The following is a 19,179-nucleotide window of genomic DNA, read 5'->3' on the forward strand; positions in this document are numbered from 1 at the left end:
ACAATGGATGACATTTTCGCCATACGAAACTAACTAAGCAATATGATTCACGTTGACAGGTAAAATGTCGATAACTTTGTCTCTAATCTGTCGCGGTGTATCTTTTCCAAGAATGACGATGATGTAAATGAGATTAATTATAACGCTATCAGCACCTTATACAAATAAGTAATAGGGGGAATCGTTTACGAACGGGCACACGCACGATTCTCACGGCAATGGACCGTTTAGTTCTACTCTGTCATTTTTCTCTTTTTTTTCGTTTTGTTAAAAAGTGAGAAGAAACACCTCGCACCAGAGGAAGAGAAGAAAATTAATTGATAACCAAATCGTCGGAGCTGTATAAATTGTCGAGAAACGTCATGTCTCGTGCAATCTGAAATTGAAGTTGGCGTCGTACGCAGTGAGAAAATAAACGTTCTATCAAACAATGCCTACATCCGTGTGCTCTTTCGATTGTTGCAACCCGTTTTAATAGAGTCGTGTCTTGCAGACAAAACAAAGATGCTTGCCGCGTTATTCCCGCGAGGGAAAAGCTTTGAAACCGTAAACGAACGAAGAAAATAGGCAAACCTGAATTCTGCCAGAAATAGGTTTGAAACTTAATTCCCGTGATACATGGTGTAGCACGGAAAAGTGGCAAGGAAAAACGGGGCAATTCGAAGAAAACCAGTTGAATTGGAACGCGAAACAAGCGGCGGAGCAGACAGCTGACAATTACAGTAGTCGAATAAGCGAGACGGCTTCCTTCGAGGGACACCTGTGAATCTCACGAAAGTAAAAACGACCCGCACCGTCTAAGGACTAATCTCGTAACGGCGCGGCGACTTCTTTTTCACAACGTACGGCCGCCTGACACCCGGTATGTGCAGGCCAGGAACGCTTGTAAGTGGCGTGTGTGCCGTGTAATTACGAATTCTCCGTAAAGCGAGGAAAACGGGTAACATACCGTGAGGAGTTTCTCATTTCCGTTGAAACGTCAATATAGTCGCGGCAGATAGATATATACGAGGACAAAGGTTCGCGGTTGCCTCTCTGCCTTGCGTGAAAATGCTTTACCGGTTGTTAGAACGCGTGTCCGACCACCGCTAGGTAGTTTGTCGTTATTTAGATACAAGAACGATACGCGACTAAATCTAAGTACTTCAATATATATGAATAGGGAAGATAGCATACTCGCCGATAGATAGATAAATAGATAGAATATAAGAGAAACTAATGTTCTCTCTTCGACGACTCTGATTCGGGAACGTACAGGATGACAAATAGAATCAATAACATCGTGATTGGGTACTATAACCTTGCGCGAGTTAACTTCGGTTACACGCACTGTATATTATACTGTTTTAATTGTACAAGATTTCAATAAGACGTATCGGTCATATAGCCTTGCTCGGCTCTTTCGATGTCTCTTCTCAGAATGCGTATCGCCGTCTTAATCAGGAAAGTCGTACTGCCTCTACGCTTGGATGCGTCTTAACACCATTAATTGAGGGGAGATTAATTTCGTTACGTACACCGTGATCTCGGAACTCTAATTGATAACATGACTGTTCTTTGAACTCTGTTCAAGAAGGATTGATTCTTGACAAATTTTTCAAAATGATTACGAAAAGCGTTCTGTAACCGTATAATTAAAGGAGTCTTTCCTATATTTACAAACGAAATCCTTTCAAGTTTCTAGCTCGTGGACGCGATCATATCGATATCACAGTAGTTTTATTATCGTACTCGATACCTTTGCTGATAAGTGCATCTTTCGATGATTCGTTTCGAAATAAAGCCGATTACACGCGATACATTGTATTAAATGCTATGTTTTAATGTAACTGTTCCAACAAGATGATGCCAAGAGTGCATGAAAACGGTTGATCCCACACGGTGACAACTTAGGCAGATTAATTTCACAGGACGACAAACAACTCGTTGGACAACACGGAAAATACCGGCTACGTAGTAGCACTCCTTGTTTGGATCTTGTTAAGAGACACGTAACGTTCGATGTCTACGACCTACAATCTGGTCGATGGGTATTCTCCTTGAGACATGGCGTAGCATGAACGAATTACGTTTTGCTAGATTACGTTCATCGTCGACATGCATAAAAGTTTTTACCATGTATAATGGTTGTACGCACGTAAATGCTGCGGGTCTGGCTACGATCATCCGGCATAATCGTTGCCACACGACACGAAACGACTGACCGCATATTCGAATTCGCAGAATGCAAGTCAGCGGCAGCCGCGTGTACACGAGTGAGCGTACGAAGAACGTTGTACCCGTTGCTACCAAATCGTAGACGATAAGCAGCGTAGTAACAAATTGAAACGTTCAAAACTGTGTAACTTGCTGCCAAACATAGTGGTCATCCTATGCTATTCGATTCTCATACCTATGGAGAAATTATTAATAATTAAAATCTTCAGACATTGAGCGATAGAAGAATAATGTTTGTTCTCTAAATGTATTTACCTTCAAGATGTTTGAGAAGTAACATTTTTTACGCGCAAAACATTACTTATGGATATTTTAACATTTTTAAATAATTTTGCACGGAGTGAGTGTCTATCTACACCACATCTGTCCACCAGGACATACATATTTGCTCAAACCCTAGCATTCTTAAGATGTTCCTTTGGATTAGTACACATACTATAATTATTTATATTCATTCTTAGTTTACGTTTAAACGTTTATGTCTAGCTCTCTCTTCCTTCCCTTCTCTTTTTTTGTACAAATATATACATACAGTCACGTTTATTTTCTGCCAAAGTGTTTATCCTATAAATAGAAAAATATATAAGTAAGGATCGTAATTTTGTAAGATCGAACCGTGCTTTCATAATCTTAAATATCACATCGATGTAAAACTTTTGGATGTAACTTATAGAAGTTAACATGGGATGCACGTATGCGATCATTAATATGCAGGAATTCGTTGAACAATATCGCACGTGCCAGTTGCTTTCAACAGAATCTTATCCGTAAAAATTATCTGTTCGCGGCGTTGTTAAATACATTTATTTGCAGTTTATCATATTCGTGGAAACTTATATTCTAATCTAGCTTCTTTCGTAATTAAATATCTGTTGGAGCACCCTTTGAACGATCGAGTAGAGAGGCGCCGTAAACGCGCACTGGTTTGCCAAATATTTTATTGCATTACAAAAAAAAGTACGAACATTCTTTGGTTACTTATTTATACTTGTGTACACACGCACTCGCTATTCGAACCGTTTACTTTTAAGCGTCGAGTAATAGCAATGTAAATAACGCGAGAGTCTCGCTCAAACGTACCCTCCTAGTTTACCACAGGTTTTCTTTCATAAATTTTGTCGTTACAAACAACAAGAAGAAAATAGTGTAATGTTAAGTAAGTTTTTTTCTCTTACCTTGGGAAAGCGTTCGATAATTTACGAATTCGTCATTTTCCTTCTAATCTAATCGTCGGCATATCTGCTTCGGCTAAATAGATTGGCAACGCGAGAACAAATCTAATGAACGTTATGTCAAATTGATCCTGAAACGAGAATTTTGTAAGAGATGTATCGATTTATCGATTGCTTCAGAGAAAAGCGTCCTCTAATTCCTACGGATATATCTCGATTAAACGTGTCATAACATTTGCGTGGCATGTACGTAGCTTGGAAAACTACTGAATCGCATATAAAAATGAAAAAGTATCGACTGTACCTTTTTGGGAGAAACACAACGGTTACTCGGGATCGTAGCACAATCGTTGTCCCGTCGAAGATGGCCGAGGAGAACCGGAAGCAACCGAACGGGCACATGGCAACAGGCGGCTTCTTTTAAACTCGAGGTCCATGGTTGGTCTACTGGAAGTTATCAAAGCAATAGGCTGGCAGTTAGCCGTCGGCCTTCAGAGTGGGTGTGTCGTTTGTATGTTACATTGAATATTAGTCGATGAATATAAATTATGCTACGACAGTTCTCCTAGGTTTTGATGTACATTATCTTTCGTCCTCCAAGAAATGGCACGCGATGAGATTTATGGTTTATTTCCGAGTGATAGGTGTGATAGGTATCTCTCGATAGGTGTCGGTGACATAGCATCGAGACGTTCATCGAAAAGTTGGATTATACGAAAAATCGACGGATAGAAGAAGCTTGTGTAAATTTGAGTTTAAACGTGGCATGTACATAGTCTTGAAAACTGCTAAAATGCATATAGTAGAAAAAGAATCGGCTATACCTTTTTTGGGAGAAATAACGGACGCTGATACGCGACCGTGGCACAGCTGTAGAATTGAATTTCTTGAATCACAACTGCCGAATTGTCACCTCCTGTAATAAAGAACGACCAAGGGAATTAGCGTTGTTGCCTTTTTATCTTTTAATTATTTTTTTATTAATCACGTGGGCCGATTGTCTATCGCACAGATAAGATATTAATGCATGAAATAAGAGACATCAAAACTCGAATACGAAACTGACTCATATATAAGGAACGATGTATTGATCAATCTATTATAATATATTGTCAGGTAGTATCGTGTAATTTATCAAAGCTAAATGGGTATCTCGATTATCGGAAGACTATACTTCATATTAGCATAAAAAAACATTTAACGTCCGTGTAAATCCGAAATACTTCGGTTTTAATTGCCTACTTTCTAGTTGTGATTTTGTTTCAGTTTTATTATCTGTTACTCATTCGTGTTAGCCGACATGTTCCGTAAGTAGAATATTTTTGCTTTGCGCCTTTGATTTAATCAAAAGTGAATTCGATTCATAGAAAATAAATCGTTTCTCCTCGTTAAAAAGCCGGAGCGAGCGGTATATTTAAGCCGGGTCAACTTAATGGATTTCTCGAGAAATTTAAGGAGACGATGGAGGAAGGAGATGAAAATCTTGGTTTTCCGGTTCTCGAACCATTCGTGAGCGAGCACCTGGATATAGATTTGAAGAAAAGGAAATTATTCTCGTACGCATATGTTTCGTGCATTAATTACGAAAAGAGGATCAAATGTCATTAACCGACATCGGGCTTGTTCTTCTTCAAACAGAGCAAAAGGACATCTGAAGAATTTACGCATAGATGGTTTGTCTAACTATACAGTAAAGCAGGCTGATTTCCCGATGGCTGGTTTTAAAGCCAAAGTAACTCTTCTGTTCCACGAAATTAAAATTGAGACTCGGTACAATATGACAGGTACATTCCTCGATGAAGATTCCTTCCACGGACGCGGTAACCTCGCGTAAGTTTCTCTCAATTATTTTCTCTTATACACGTTTTATACAATGAATATAATAGCTTAGCTAGTATGCAGAAGCGCGTAGATTTACAATTCGTGCTTTATCTTCGATCTCTGTAAAACGTTTAGATATTTTTAGAAAACGAATACCTTTTTACTACACAAGTAAACGCAACTTTTAATAAACCGGTAAAGCTTGGAAGCGCACCACTTTTCGAAAGCACACTTATGATCCGTCGAGAACACACTCTCAGTCGGTTTTACAGTTTCCTAACGCTAGTAAAACAGTATTGCCGAAACAGACCATCAACGCTCGGAGATTTCTACAATTTACAAATTGTGTAAACTACTCCTGACCGCTGATTAAAAAGGCAACTGCATTTTTTCTAACTTCAGCCTCCGCATTGAGAGACTTAAAGTGACGACGGACCTGCAACTCGAGATAAAGGAAGGGAGGCTGTACGTCTCAAACTTGGAATTGCAGACCAGAGTAAGGGAATTCGACGTAAGTGTTGTATATGATTACAGTGCGGATTTTGATGCAAATCGATGTTCTTATGAACGCAACTATAGACACAGAACCTAAAGAGGAATTTGCCTTATCTATAAAAATTATAACAAGTACGTTCTTAAATACCGCATAAATGCATAAAAATCCGCAGTTTATATATGATCCTGTAACAACTAGTGTTTCGGTGATCCTAAAAGTCCGAATGGGTAATTTTAAAATATTTCCAGTGTAATATCTCCGAATTATACGTCAACGATGATTTGTCCGAGGATATAAGCGAAACCATCACTGAGGCGGCACCCAATTTCCTCAAGGAGAATCAAAATCTAATATCGCAATACGTGAGTAAGATTCTGAGGAATTTGGTGAACGACGTACTAAAAAAATATACACTGGTAAACTTGTTAGACATGATTGGCGGTTAATCGATAATTCTAAATACTCTTTCGTACGTCTAACAAATAAATTGGACTAAACATAAAATTTCTATTTATTTCCTTGCTCCATATCGAAGCAATTTATTGCAGTTCAATGATCAAAACGGAAGTGTCGAATACAAGCTGCGGCGGAAGTTAACCTCACAAAATATTCGAGCTTTTAGCTGCGACTCCTCTCTTCGATCAGTCATTATCTTGCCACGGTAGATTAAGAAACGTTGCAACTTTCCAGCAAGAAAGCGGTGGTCTGAAAATTTGTTGGTAACCGATCAATTCTCGGATTTTCTTGTCCGCTGTTTCATCTGTTACGTTAACTCGTTGCCTTTCCTCCACTAATCTACCCCAGATCTCTTAAATCCGCGATGCGCCTTTAATCGACGTAATTAGTTGAGAATCGATAGGAAACCGATGTACCGAGAAAGATAAACTCATTTTCGGCGACGAACGAAGGGAACAGTATAACGATTGATTTTAGATTTCGTTGTGTCGACCGTTCGGTGACGAATATACAGGGTGTCATCGAACTGATGGAACAAACCGAAAGAAAGTGGATCTTCATGAAAAAATAAGTCGATAAAGTATAATGATATTCTTTTATCCGAGGATTTGGTTCCGAGAAAGTCGAGTTCGAAAATTTGTCAAATATATTTGAATTTGGCTAATTATCGACAAGGTGTGAGTAAACAATCAATGGAATAAATAAGTGGAATAAAATTTTTTCATCGGGACATCATTTTTAGTACACCTCTAACAAAGTCTTAATTCACTTTTGTTGGAAACAATGCGTATTGTGAAAATGGCTTATTGCGCACTTTCGACGTATTTTTCGTGTAGAATCAGTTCCTGCTAGCGTGTATCATTATTTCAGTAACGGTCTGTGTTCGGCTACGTAAAGTTCGCATAACCTCAAAATGCAGGGACTAGGAACTCTCTGCTTGAAGGGAATTTAATTATATCACTTATAGAAAAATGAACTACTGACTTATGCGGTATCTTTGATATCAACTGCGAAGGCACGGTATTCCGAAAGTAACTTGAGCCAACTGAACTTTAACGTGTACTGTACGACTTCCTTTGATGCCGATTAGTTGGGAACTGTTAAAGTGGAAATTTCGAGGCAGACTAGAATAAAAATTTTTTAAATGTCGTGACTCTTACAGGAGGTTACACTAAATTTTTCTTCTCTTTATGGTGCAGGACGAGTTGTGACAAGAGCAACAAGTGTCTGTTGAATGAAATTTATTTGTTGGTTATCGAATCGCGAAAGAAAAGATTCTTGCGGAACATAATGATCGACATTTTTGCCGTATGAAACTGTCGAAGTAATTATTTCTAGCAAAACTTTACATCCATTTTTTTGTATACCCGTGATCTGAACACCGCCGTTACGAAAAACATAGAATTTAATGGCGCAAAATATCTAAAAAAGTAGAGGACCATATTATTGTGTCCCTGAATATGAATTTTGTTTTGGGTTGCAAGTTCTAGAAATAAAGGAGTTATAAATAGATCTTTATTGCTGTTTCTTGTAACTTTCAGCTAGAGTTACACACCAAGGTTAATTTTTTGGTAATGTTCTTTGCTGTAAATGTATGCTATAAATGATCAGCACACACTATACCTGTACCTATACTTACTTCAATATATGTTTCTTTTACAAATTCATCCACACGTTCCTCAATCAGATAACCTCAACAAAAACTAAGTAAGCAATATGATTCACGTTGACAGGTAAAACGTTGATAACTTTGTTTCTGATCTGTCACGGTGTATCTTTTCCAAGAAGGACGATGATGTAATTGAGATTAACTACAATGTTATCAGCACATTATACGACTAAATAATAGGGTAAACCGTTTGCGAACGGGCACACGCACGATTCGCACGGCAATGGAACGTTTAGTCCTACTCTGTCCTTTTTGTTCTTTTTCTTGTTGTTAAAAAATGAGAGGAAACATTTCACACCGAAGGAAGAAAAGAGAATTAATTGTTCACTATATCAGCGGAGCTGTATAAATTGTCGAGAGACGCCATGACTCGACGTGCAATCTGAAATTGAAGTTGGCGTCGTACGCAGTGAGAAAATAAACGTTCTATCAAGCACTGCCTACATCCGTGTGCTCTTTACATTGTTGCAACCCGTTTTAATAGAATCGTGTCGTGCAGACAAAACAAAGATGCTTGCCGCGATATTCCCGTGTGCGAAAAGCTTTGGGACCGTAAACGATCGAAGAAAATAGACGAACCAGAACTCTGTCAGAAATAGGTTTGAAACTTAATTCCCGTGGTACACGGTGTAGAGCGGAAAAATGGCGAGGAAAAACGGAACGGTTCGAAGAAAACCAGTTGAATTGGAACGCGAAATAAGCGGCGAAACAGACAGCTGACAATTACAGTAGTCGAATAAGCGAGACGGCTTCCTTCGAGGGACACCTGTGAATCTCACGAAAGTAAAAACGACCCGCACCGTCTAAGGACTAATCTCGTAACGGCGCGGCGACTTCTTTTTTCACAACGTACGGCCGCTTGACACCCGGTATGTGCAGGCCAGGAACGCTTGTAAGTGGCGTGTGTGCCGTGTAATTACGAATTCTCGGTAAAGCGAGGAAAACGGGCAACATACCGTGAGGCGTTTCTCATTTCCGTTGAAACGTCGATATAGCGACGACGAAGAGATATATACGAGGACAAAGGTTCGCGGTTACCTCTCAGCCTTGCATGAAAATGCTTTACCGGTTGTTAGAACGCGTGTCCGACCACCGTCAGGTAGTTTGTCGTTATTTAGATACAAGAACGATACGCGACTAAATCTAAGACTTGTGTATATATGAATAGAGAGGATACCATACTCGCCGATAGATAGAATATAAGAGAAACTAATGTTCTCTCCTCCATAATTTTGACTCGGGAACCTACAGCATGTAAGATAGAATCAATAACATCGTGATTGGATACTATGACCTTACGCAACTTAACGTCGATTACATGCAGCGTATATTATACTGTTTTAATTGTACAAGATTTCAATAAAACGTATCGGTCATATAGCCTTTCTCGGCTCTTTCGATGTCTCTTCTCAGAATGCGTATCGTCGTCTTAATCAGGAAACTCGTACTGCCTCTACGCTTGGATGCGCCTTAACACCATTAATTAAGGGGAGATTAATTTCGTTACGCACACCGTGATCTCGGAACTCTAATTGATAACATGACTGTTCTTTGAAGTCTGTTCAGGGGTTTGCTTCTTGACAAATTTTACAGAACGACTACGAGAACCGTTCTATAGCCGTATAATTAAAGGAGTCTTACCTAAATTTACAAATGAAAACCTTTCAAGTTTCTAGCTTGTGGACGCGATCATATCGATATCACAGTAGTTTTATTATCGTACTCGATACCTTTGCTGATAAGTGCATCTTTCGATGATTCATTTCGAAATAAAGCCGATTACGCGCGATACACTGTATTAAATGCTATGTTTTAATGTAGCTGTTCCAACAAGATGATGTCAAGGGCGGACGAAAACAGTCGATCCCACACGGTGACAACTTAGGCAGATTAATTTCAGAGGACGACAAACAACGCGTTGGACAACACGGAAAATACCGGCTACGTAGTAGCACTCCTGGTTTGGATCTTGTTAATAGACACGTAACGTTCGATGTTTACGACCTATAATCTGGTCAATGGGTATTCTCTTTGAGACACAGCGTCGCATGAACGAATTACCTTTTTGCTCAAAAGAAGCGAATAAGAATTAAGAATTGATCGGACGAAGTCCGACAACCTCCTCCGTTACGTTTTCGAATCGAGATGAAGCCGCGTTAACCGACCGTTTTAACCGATAGCGATATATCGTAAAATAAAGGATTTATTTTTAAAGGTATAAATAAAAAACTGGTTCTACTAGAAAGACTACGTTCATCGTCGGCACGCATAAAAGTTTTTCCCATGTGTCGTGGTTGTACGCACGTAAATGCTGCGGGTCTGGCTACGATCATCCGGCATAATCGTTGCCACACGACACGAAACGACTGACCGCATATTCGAATTCGCAGAATGCAAGTCAGCGGCAGCCGCGTGTACACGAGTGAGCGTACGAAGAACGTTGTACCCGTTGCTACCAAATCGTAGACGATAAGCAACGTAGTAACAAATTGAAACGTTCGAAACAGTGTAACTTGTTGCCAAACATAGTGGTCATCCTATGCCATTCGATTCTCATACCTATGGAGAAATTATTAATAATTAAAATCTTCAGACATTAAGCGATAGAAGAATAATGTCTGTTCTCTAAATGTATTTACCTTCAAGATGTTTGAGAAGTAACATTTTTTACACGCAAAACATTACTTATGGATATTTTAACATTTTTAAATAATTTTGCACGGAGTGAGTGTCTATCTACACCACATCTGTCCACCAGGACATACATATTTTCTCAAACCCTAGCATTCTTAAAATGTTCCTTTGAATTAGTATATATACTATAATTATTTATATTCATTCATAGTTTACGTTTAAACGTTTATGTCTAGCTCTCTCTTCCTTTCCTTCTCTTTTTTGTACAAATATATACATACAGTCACGTTTATTTTCTGCCAAAGTGTTTATCCTATAAATAGAAAAATATATAAGTAAGGATCGTAATTTTGTAAGATCGAACCGAGCCTTCATAATCTTAAAATTCATATCGATGTAAAAGGTGCGGATGTAACTTATAGAAGTTAGCTCGGGATGCACGCAAGCGATCATTAAAATGCAGAAATTCGTTGAACAACATCGCACGTGCCAGTTGCCTTCAAGAGAATCTTATCCGTAAAAATTATCTGTTGTTGTTAAATACATTTATTTGCAGTTTATCATATTCGTGGAAACTTATACTCTAATCTAATTTCTTTCGTAATCAAATATCTGTCGAAGCGCTCTTTGGACGATCGAGTAAACGCACACTGGTTTGCCAAATATTTTATTGCATTACATAAAAAAAATACGGACATTCTTTGGTTACTTGTTTGTACGCGTGTACAGATGCACCCGCTATTCGAACTGTTTTACTTTTGAGCGTCGAGTAAAAGCAAAGCAAATAACGCGAATGTCTCGCTCAAACGTATCCTCCTAGTTTCCCACACGTCTTCTTTGTGGAATTTTATCGTCACGAGTAACAAGAAAACAATAATGGAATGTAAAGTACAACGCTTTTTCTTCTTACCTTGGAAATGTGTTCAATGATTTGTGGATTCGTCATTTTCCTTCTAATCTAATCGTCAGTATATCTGCTTCGACTAAATAGATTAGCAACGCGAAAATAAATCTACCGAACGTTATGTTAAATCGATTCTGAAAAGCGAGTTTTGTAAGAGATGTATCGATTTATCGATTGCTTCAGAGAACAGCGTCCTCTGTTTCCCACGGACATATTTCAATTAAACGAAGAATCGATGAATTGAAGCTGTTTGTGTTTAAATGTGTCATAACATTCGTATAGCATGTACGTAGTCTTGAAAACTACTGAAACACATATAGTAAAAAAAAGTATCGGCTGTACCTTTTTGGGAGAAACACAACGGGCGGTTACACGCGACCGTAGCATAGTCGGATAGTCGGTGTCCCGTCGAGGATGGCCGAAGAGAGCCGGATTGAACCGAACGGGCACGAGGCAACAGGCGGCTCGTTTTAAACCCGTGGCCCGTGGCCTACGGGGAGTTTTCAAAGCAGTGGGCTGGCAGTAAGCCGTCGGCTTTCACAGCGCGTGTTTCGCTGGTGTGTTGTATATCGGTTGCTGAACGTAGGTTGTGTTACGATCGTTCTTCTAGATTTCGATATTCAACGTTTTTCTTCTTCTAGGATACAGCACGCGATACGATTTTCGATTTTTTACGATTTCTGAGTGCAGTCTCGTGATAGGTGTTGTTGATGTAGCATCGAAACGTTTGACGTAACGTTGTTGAATCTTGTAATACTTTACGAGAAACATTCGCGAGCTAAAGAGTATATACGCGTTGGTTGAAATTATTGGTAATCGCGCGGGGTTGAAAGATACAGATTAGCTGTACAATCGGCGTAGGACTTTGTCGAAAATAGAGCTGGTGTAAAGAGGAATGGTTTTCACGGAAAGTGACTGAATAGTTGAACGATTTATCGGCTAAGAAGAAAAAGAGCGCGCGGCGAAAACCATTTGAAGCCACTCAGTAAACACACAGTCTTCTCGAGTAGACGAAAGTTTATGTTTGACGACAAATATCAAACGAATCGGTTAAGATCGCCAGCGCGTGCTTAGTGACGGGAGTCGTTGTATTTATCTTTGGACGTTAACGGTGCTGAAGTGAAAGATATCGGTTTTCTTTTGGGGAAAAGTCTGCTGTGAACCGTTGGGACTTAATTTTCACCCTGGAAACTCGGTCATGGCGGTTCTCGGATTCGAAAATCACGGAATCTGAAACGTTTTCCCGGCTTCCTGGTAAATTGGTTTTTCGTCGAGATCTGAAGATGACGACACCGGTCGAGCGGGGACTGCTTGTCTTGTCGCTCTTCATTGCGATCTGTCAGGGCAACGAACTTAAGGACTATTGTTCTAAGCACAAATTCGACAATTTACCACCCGGTGGCCTCAGGTTTACGAAGGAGGTCGTGACAACAGAGTACGCGAACATCGGAGCGTTCAAAGCGCTTCACTGTTGTCTACGAGGATACAGGAGTATCGAATGGTGAGTGTCGCTTTATTATCCTAATGTTAAGATTAAGAAGATGGTGTTAAAATAATGTTAATAAAATTTGAAAATTTTGAAAAGAAAGAGCACCGCGTATGTAGATTTGTCAGAGGGAATGTAACCGATGAAAACACTTGCCGTGCGTGCAATCTCGAGCGAAGGTTAAACGATGTGTCTGGTCAAGTTGATTTGAGTCGTAATTAACGCATAGGTTACTCGGCCTATTTTCATTTTCAAGCTTAACGTAGCTTCGCGTCGATGAGATACGAGAAACACATAAATCGTAGTCCCGCCGACGGAAGAAGTGTAACGAAATATCCCATGATTTTACTTGGATGTCCTGGCTGTTCTGAGTCACGCTCTTAGGATTTGAACGACATTCTCGACATTCGCGTAGGCTGATGCAATTTCTTGCCACTTTTTTTTATCAAACTCGACGAATACCTGGAAGTGTGTTCACTGTTCGCTCTCACTGATTTACTACATTTACGGAATACATATATGCATATTTTTTTTTTTTTTTTTTTTTGTTTAAACCATCATCAGAGCATTACGTTAAACCGGTTATTAGTCTGTCATAGAATACGCTCGATTTAAAACAAACATCGTCTTTGACAAAGTACACATCGGCTGAACAGAGAAACACGAAGTGGACTTGGTAAATGGTTTCCGAATAAACATTGGGAAGTTGGAGAGACGCGTTACTCTGTCCGCTAAAATGGCGTATGGTTTGTCAAAAGCGTAACAGGTTTCCAGTGGAAAGAATATTCGCGTTGGAGATAATCGTAAAAAGGAGAGCGAAGAAGCGATCGGTTATTGGAATTGCTGGGGACGCGGCGTGGTGCGGCGTTGTGCGGCGTGGTACGGTGTGGCAACGAGGCAAGCGAGTCACGTCACGTCACCCGGTAATAACGTTTCTGCGAAGCGCTTGTTTATTCCACGATAAATCTAGAAACACGGTACGAAGTACGAGATGAAAATCGCTGTAGGGGGTCGCAGTTTGAGACGCGTTCGGCTGTCCCCTTCGTAACCGCAAGGCGAGCTAACAAAGACACGGTTCCGAGAAGAGACCTTCGAGGGGTCGACCGGCCGATTTGCCGAATCCCTTCCGCACCGGGAACTTTATTATTCCTGGGACAAAGTGGGATTTTAGCTCGGCTATTGTGCGCTGCGCGCGCGTTCTCGGTATACTCCTCCAGGTGTCAAACGGTATAGTTGTTGCACGCATTCACTGGTCTCTGCTGCTCTCGACAAGGAGAGGTTGTCGCGTCTGGTTCTCGAAAAGTCCGAGGGTTAACGGACGTGTGGCCATGCTCTCGCTCCCGCTCTCTGTCCACACCTGTTACGTCTCTATCGAGCGTGTCCATCTAAAGCATGCCGCTTCCCGACGATGAACACGCACGAAATTATGCGGATGTTCGTTCGCAGGTCGCCCAACTTTCTCTCTCTTTCTCCGATCCTTCCATCGATTCTGTCTAATCGATTCCAACGGGCCGTCGTCCTGTCTATTGTCTATCCTGGTCGATATCGTTTTTACGGATAATTCTCACGCGCATAACTTGAAGTACGTAGCCCTTCGATTTTTTACATTTCATTTCGTATGCTGCGGTGATTCTTGTCTGCGGTAGTTAAACGTCGGAAAATCTGATTACCAGTCCTTTCGCGTTCTCCGAAATACCGATTCTTAGATCGACGTGTTCGATGTATATCTGCTGAACGTTTCTGTAACTATGTACCTGTGCTGCTTTGCCTACCAGGCTTCCGCCATCTTGAATGCACGAGTATGCAAGCGAACGTTTCGCGACGGACAAAACATCGCGGGTATGAATCGAAAATGACGCGCGACATCACCGGTGCTTTCATTTGTATCATAATTTCGGCGAAAATATTAGAAACCACTGCATCGTCGTTTTTCTCTCGATTCTTCTTTACGCTTGGCATACTTGCAAACGAGCATTTCTTTCGGGTGTGTTTGCAGAGTACAAGGTCGAAAAAATCGGCGTACGAGACGGCCATTTTGAAAAAAACACAACTGTTCGTAGCCGTAATAGGCGAGAGGGAAAGAGAGAAGAGAAAGAAAGATAGCCAAGATTCCACTCCTTTTCCTGGGCTCCGACGTTTTTTCCGCTTTTTGCTTTTCCCCGTAAGCGATTTTCTCCCTTTCTTCTTCCGGCGCGTATCGCGTCGATGACGATTCCGAGAAAGAGGAACACGAGGGTCCGAATAGAACAAGGGGCGAAATCGTCGATGCGTAAATGTCCGACCGATGCTTTTTATTAGCGGTCGAATTCATCCGCGGAACAAAGGATACGCGGAAGGCATAAATTAAACACCTCTCCTCTTAGTTCAGTGGCGATAGATCTGCGTTTCATCGTTCTTTTACATCTTAAATTTCCGTTTGTCCCCGTTACAGAATTGCAGGGAATTCGAACGAAACAGCAACGATTTATGCATTTGTAGAATTTCATAGCAGTCATCTCCATTCTTCAAAAGTGAAACGCGTCTATCGATATGACGTTTCATCTTTCTGCCTCTCGGCTATTTACATATACGTTTGCACGAAATTATTTTCATCGTTCACGAGAAAGTGCCGGTATATTAGTATAAAATGTTGCATTGCAAACAATTTAGACTCGCGAGGATGTAGCGGCGTTATCAATGTTGTATTGTATAGAGCGTATAGGGCTTCGCGGCGCGCACACGCTCCACAGACGAACGTAAAGAACAAAGGATGAAATTCAAGCGAAATCGTTGATGCGCAAATGTTCTCGGTTGAATGTCCTCGATGCGCGTTTCACCGGTAGAAAGTGGCGTTGTAACTAGTGGCAACATCCGGCTACGTCTAACCGCGAAGGCGAACTCCTGAAACGTGGCCGCGTTATATTTCATATTTTATTTCGATCTGATGAGCAATTCGCGAGGAAGATGGTGCGACTGACCATGCGATTCGCGCATCTCGCGTCCCGAACTAGTGGCGACAAAAAACTGGAAACTACGTGCAACGCGGCGCGTCGTTCGAACCACTGACTGACACGACGCGCGTGTCGCCACCTTAATGCGCCACGTTTCTCATCAAATGAAGCCAACTTCATGCATATACGTATCCGTCGAGTCGTCGGCGAGTCGTGCGGAGGACTATCATCAGAGATGGTTTATTTGAATTTATGCTTGAAATATTCGGCGAACCGAGACAGTGCGCGAAAAAGTCGGCTTAACGGACATTACGAACGACCCTTGCGCGCTGGTCCAGGTAAATTCGATTTTTCCACTTCGGTCTCGACGCGCTGCGACGAAATTTCAACAACGGTAATTGCCGGTTGGTGGCGTCCGCGAATTTTCGAGTATCGCCGAGCGACGGGTAACGACAGTGGTAACGTGTACCGCTGCGAGCGGAGACGAGCAACGTAACGAAAAGTCATCCACTCTATGGTCGTAAGCGTGTTTTTTTTACCGGTGGTCGTTTCGTTCCGTTCGAATGGCACGCATACAGTTACCATGTATCCGAATAATGACGATAGCGTGCGGAACGCGAACGAGGACCGGTCGCGAGTGGCACCGGGGATACGCTTCCGATGTAACGGAAGTCGGTAATCGTTTTGCGGAAAGTCGTTTCCCAATTGTCAGAGACGTCTCCTTTTCGTGTGTTTTTCATCGTCACGCGATAGTTTGCGTGCATTATGTTTCAGCCGAGGCGCGTTTCCTTTCGATTGTTATAGCTATTCTTCGTATAGTAACGTTTCGAGAGTTGTAATCGTGACCATGGACAGGATGTTGCCCCGTCTTTCCTTTCATGCGTTAGCGTTGAAACTTTCCTCCTCGTCGTTATTTGCGAATCCGGATCGAAGCTCGTAGCTAGAATTTTTCCAAGATTCGTAAGAGAAGGTGGCAAAGTGATGGTTGAGAGGTTGAAACGTGAAAAGGAAGGGCGACGAGAGGGAAGGATAGAAAAGAAATCGCAATTGCACGGACGTCGCATCCTGGGGAAAGTTGGAGGGCACGTATACGCGTCTGCGTTAGCTCGGAGGGCCTCGGGACTCGGATAATGACAAGCCAGAGAAACAGAACTGTAATTTCACATCGGCAAAGGGACGCGCCATTCTTGCTGGCTTCTCTCGACTCTGCTCCTTCACGGAATTCGTTAAGACGATTTTCGAAGAGCGAGTATGTAATTCCTAGTATGGGACTGGTCGAAGCATAGCACCAAATTGACGACTGGCCAGTCTCTGCTGATTACGGTTCTCGAGCAACATTGAATACAAACACGAATAGCTCGATGATTTTTTTGCTTGGTTCGGACTCCAGTCGACGACCACGGGACCAACGGACTCGTCCTTTCTTCCGTTCCGTTGCGTTCATCGCAACCGGCGAACGCTGTCGACCGTACACACAGCAGTTACTTAGCTATACCGTTCGTTGAAAAGAATTGGAGAAAGAGACGGCAATTGTTCGCGTTTGACAAATTCGCGGAGGAAATTGTTCGTCGACGTGGAAACGGCGCGTCGAGTATTTCCTCGGATTTTCGACGACGCTGGAAGCGAAGCCTAAATTTCACGGTAGCAGAACGCGGAAAAAGTTTTTCGATCTAGAAACCGTAGCTTCGTCTATCCGCTTCGTTTCCCGTGGCGGTTTTTCTCAAAGTTTGAAAAGCGCGAGTCGAGTGGAGAGCGCAGAACGGAGGAGCGAAGTGGCAGGCGACGAGAGGAGACGAATCGAGACGAGGGCGAATTTCCTCTTCTCTTCCCTTCTCTTCTCCTGTCTCGGTTTCGTGTAATACGATCCGAGTGCATCGTGGCACGTGAACGCCGTGGCAATGCGATTGAATTTAAGGAAAGGCAAAAGATGCAGCAGCGCCAGTGTACGGTTGTGGGTGCCGAGAAAGGGGATCTTTCGAGCAGTGGCCGCAGTCTCCAGGCGTTATCGATGCAAATGCAACGGGTTGCATTTCGCAGTGGAAGGTATACGCTGCAAGGCCGTCTCTATCTTCAGCAACGTTGCCGAGAGAAAAAGTTTTCCTCTGTTCGAGAACCCGTTTCCTTTTCGCTCGTTCGTCCGTTCGCTCATTCGCTCGAGGTCACGAGAACGTTTTCCATCGAATTCGATTGCGCGAAACTCTGCGGTCGGTCGAACAATAGGAAATGGTTGCGAAACGTCGCCAGATCTTATCGCGGCACTTTTTAGTGGGAAAGCAGCGCGGACCGCTGCTTGCGAAACACTCGTTGCGGTTTCCTGAAAAATTTATATCATTGCGAAAAGCATAGGCACGGCCGCGCGAATCAGCGAATCGTAGCGTCACGTTGCGCCAATTTTAGTAGGTAGGTACGCGCGGTTACGCGATTCGCATAGTCGGCATCGAGCGGAGGCCTCGAAACGGAAGATTTCGTGGAATTATTTTTCTTCACCTTGGCGCACATCCGTCGCAATTTACGGCCGCATTGCGTCTCCGTTACGGGGAAAAGAACGTCAAAAGTTACTGCGCGGCTTCTCGGAAAGCATAGACAAGAGCCCCCGTAGCCTCGAATTTCATTCTCGGTCAGCTTGCTCGTTCGACCATCCGAGAATCGCGTTACACCGCGCGAGACCGATTAAACGAAGCGGCGGCTCGCTTTAACACGCTTCTCGATTAACGGGACACGAAGGTGTCCTACTATGTGTCGTTATTATGCCTTTGCGTGTACGTAGAAATACCAGACCGGGAAAGTTTATACCGGAAGCTGCCGTGGTTTTATTTGCTGTACAAATACGAGACGGTTGTTTGGAGAACGCGTTACACGCGCCACAGTTTTTTCCAACGGCTTTTCAAATTTTCGATAAATCGCGTGGCTGGCTGGCAACGACGAACGAGCATCGATAACGCGTCCCAACATTCCTCTACAACATTTCGTAACCCGAGGCTCATTGTATTTTTATCTTCGCGTCCAACTGTCTCTCCTCTCGCTTAGATGCCGAGATACCTACTATATTTACCGGTTGCGTGACCCGCGCTGACTCGTTACGTTGCACAAATTTCTATCCAATAACATCATTTCCAAGCTACAGTATAATCGTTGGTTTTTCCAACCGCACGTCGCATCGTTGGTGCACCTGCGCCAATCATTCTCGCGAATCAGCAATTCTTTTTTCTTCTCTTTGCTTTTTACCAGTCGGCGTTTATCCTTGCAAGTAAAAGGCTAATTTTTTGCTTCCTTTCCTTGCTTTAATTTACCACTTGATGAGTAGAAATTAGCGTTCGACTATCGAGAGTTTGATTTTCCTCGAGTCTTAGGAAAGCTTGGACGAGCAAGTTCGAAAGTGGCACAACGATAAACA

At 42.2% G+C, this 19,179-nt stretch overlaps 2 protein-coding genes and 1 long non-coding RNA gene across 8 annotated transcripts in view; 2 read left to right on the forward strand and 1 right to left on the reverse strand.

Moving 5' to 3' along the window:
• Positions 1 to 1,291: 1,291 nt before the first annotated feature.
• On the reverse strand, positions 1,292 to 4,305 carry LOC125385990. 3 transcript variants are annotated; one of them, XR_007225791.1, is made up of 5 exons: positions 4,214 to 4,305; positions 3,694 to 3,836; positions 3,393 to 3,520; positions 2,473 to 2,781; positions 1,292 to 2,392 (listed from the first exon to the last, which is right to left on the reverse strand). It is a non-coding gene; the product is annotated as an uncharacterized LOC125385990 (long non-coding RNA). The 3 variants fall into 3 exon arrangements; XR_007225792.1 differs by having other exon boundaries at positions 3,393 to 3,589; XR_007225790.1 differs by having other exon boundaries at positions 3,393 to 3,836.
• LOC100644454 lies at positions 3,776 to 6,210 on the forward strand. Of its 4 annotated transcripts, none has more exons than XM_003399344.3 (6): positions 3,776 to 3,900; positions 4,656 to 4,696; positions 4,786 to 4,945; positions 5,028 to 5,219; positions 5,613 to 5,721; positions 5,955 to 6,210. In XM_003399344.3, the coding sequence occupies exons 2-6, from the start codon at positions 4,690 to 4,692 to the stop codon at positions 6,150 to 6,152; spliced, it is 666 nt and encodes a 221-aa protein (XP_003399392.1). In that variant the 5' UTR covers positions 3,776 to 3,900; positions 4,656 to 4,689; the 3' UTR covers positions 6,153 to 6,210. The 4 variants fall into 4 exon arrangements, with proteins under 4 accessions (XP_003399392.1, XP_048266283.1, XP_048266284.1 ...); XM_048410326.1 differs by having other exon boundaries at positions 3,825 to 3,900; positions 4,685 to 4,696; XM_048410327.1 differs by having other exon boundaries at positions 3,831 to 4,505.
• A 5,642-nt stretch (positions 6,211 to 11,852) lies between these two features.
• The window catches only part of LOC100644734 (single Ig IL-1-related receptor), a 126,255-nt gene continuing 118,928 nt past the window's right edge, over positions 11,853 to 19,179 (forward strand). The window contains exon 1 of the mRNA XM_003399345.4: positions 11,853 to 12,870. Within this exon, the coding sequence (XP_003399393.1) occupies positions 12,653 to 12,870 (218 nt within the window). The 5' untranslated portion in view covers positions 11,853 to 12,652. The remainder of the gene's footprint in view (positions 12,871 to 19,179) is intronic.

This window comes from Bombus terrestris, chromosome 11 (genome assembly GCF_910591885.1).
Source record: "Bombus terrestris chromosome 11, iyBomTerr1.2, whole genome shotgun sequence".
NCBI lineage: Eukaryota > Metazoa > Arthropoda > Insecta > Hymenoptera > Apidae > Bombus > Bombus terrestris.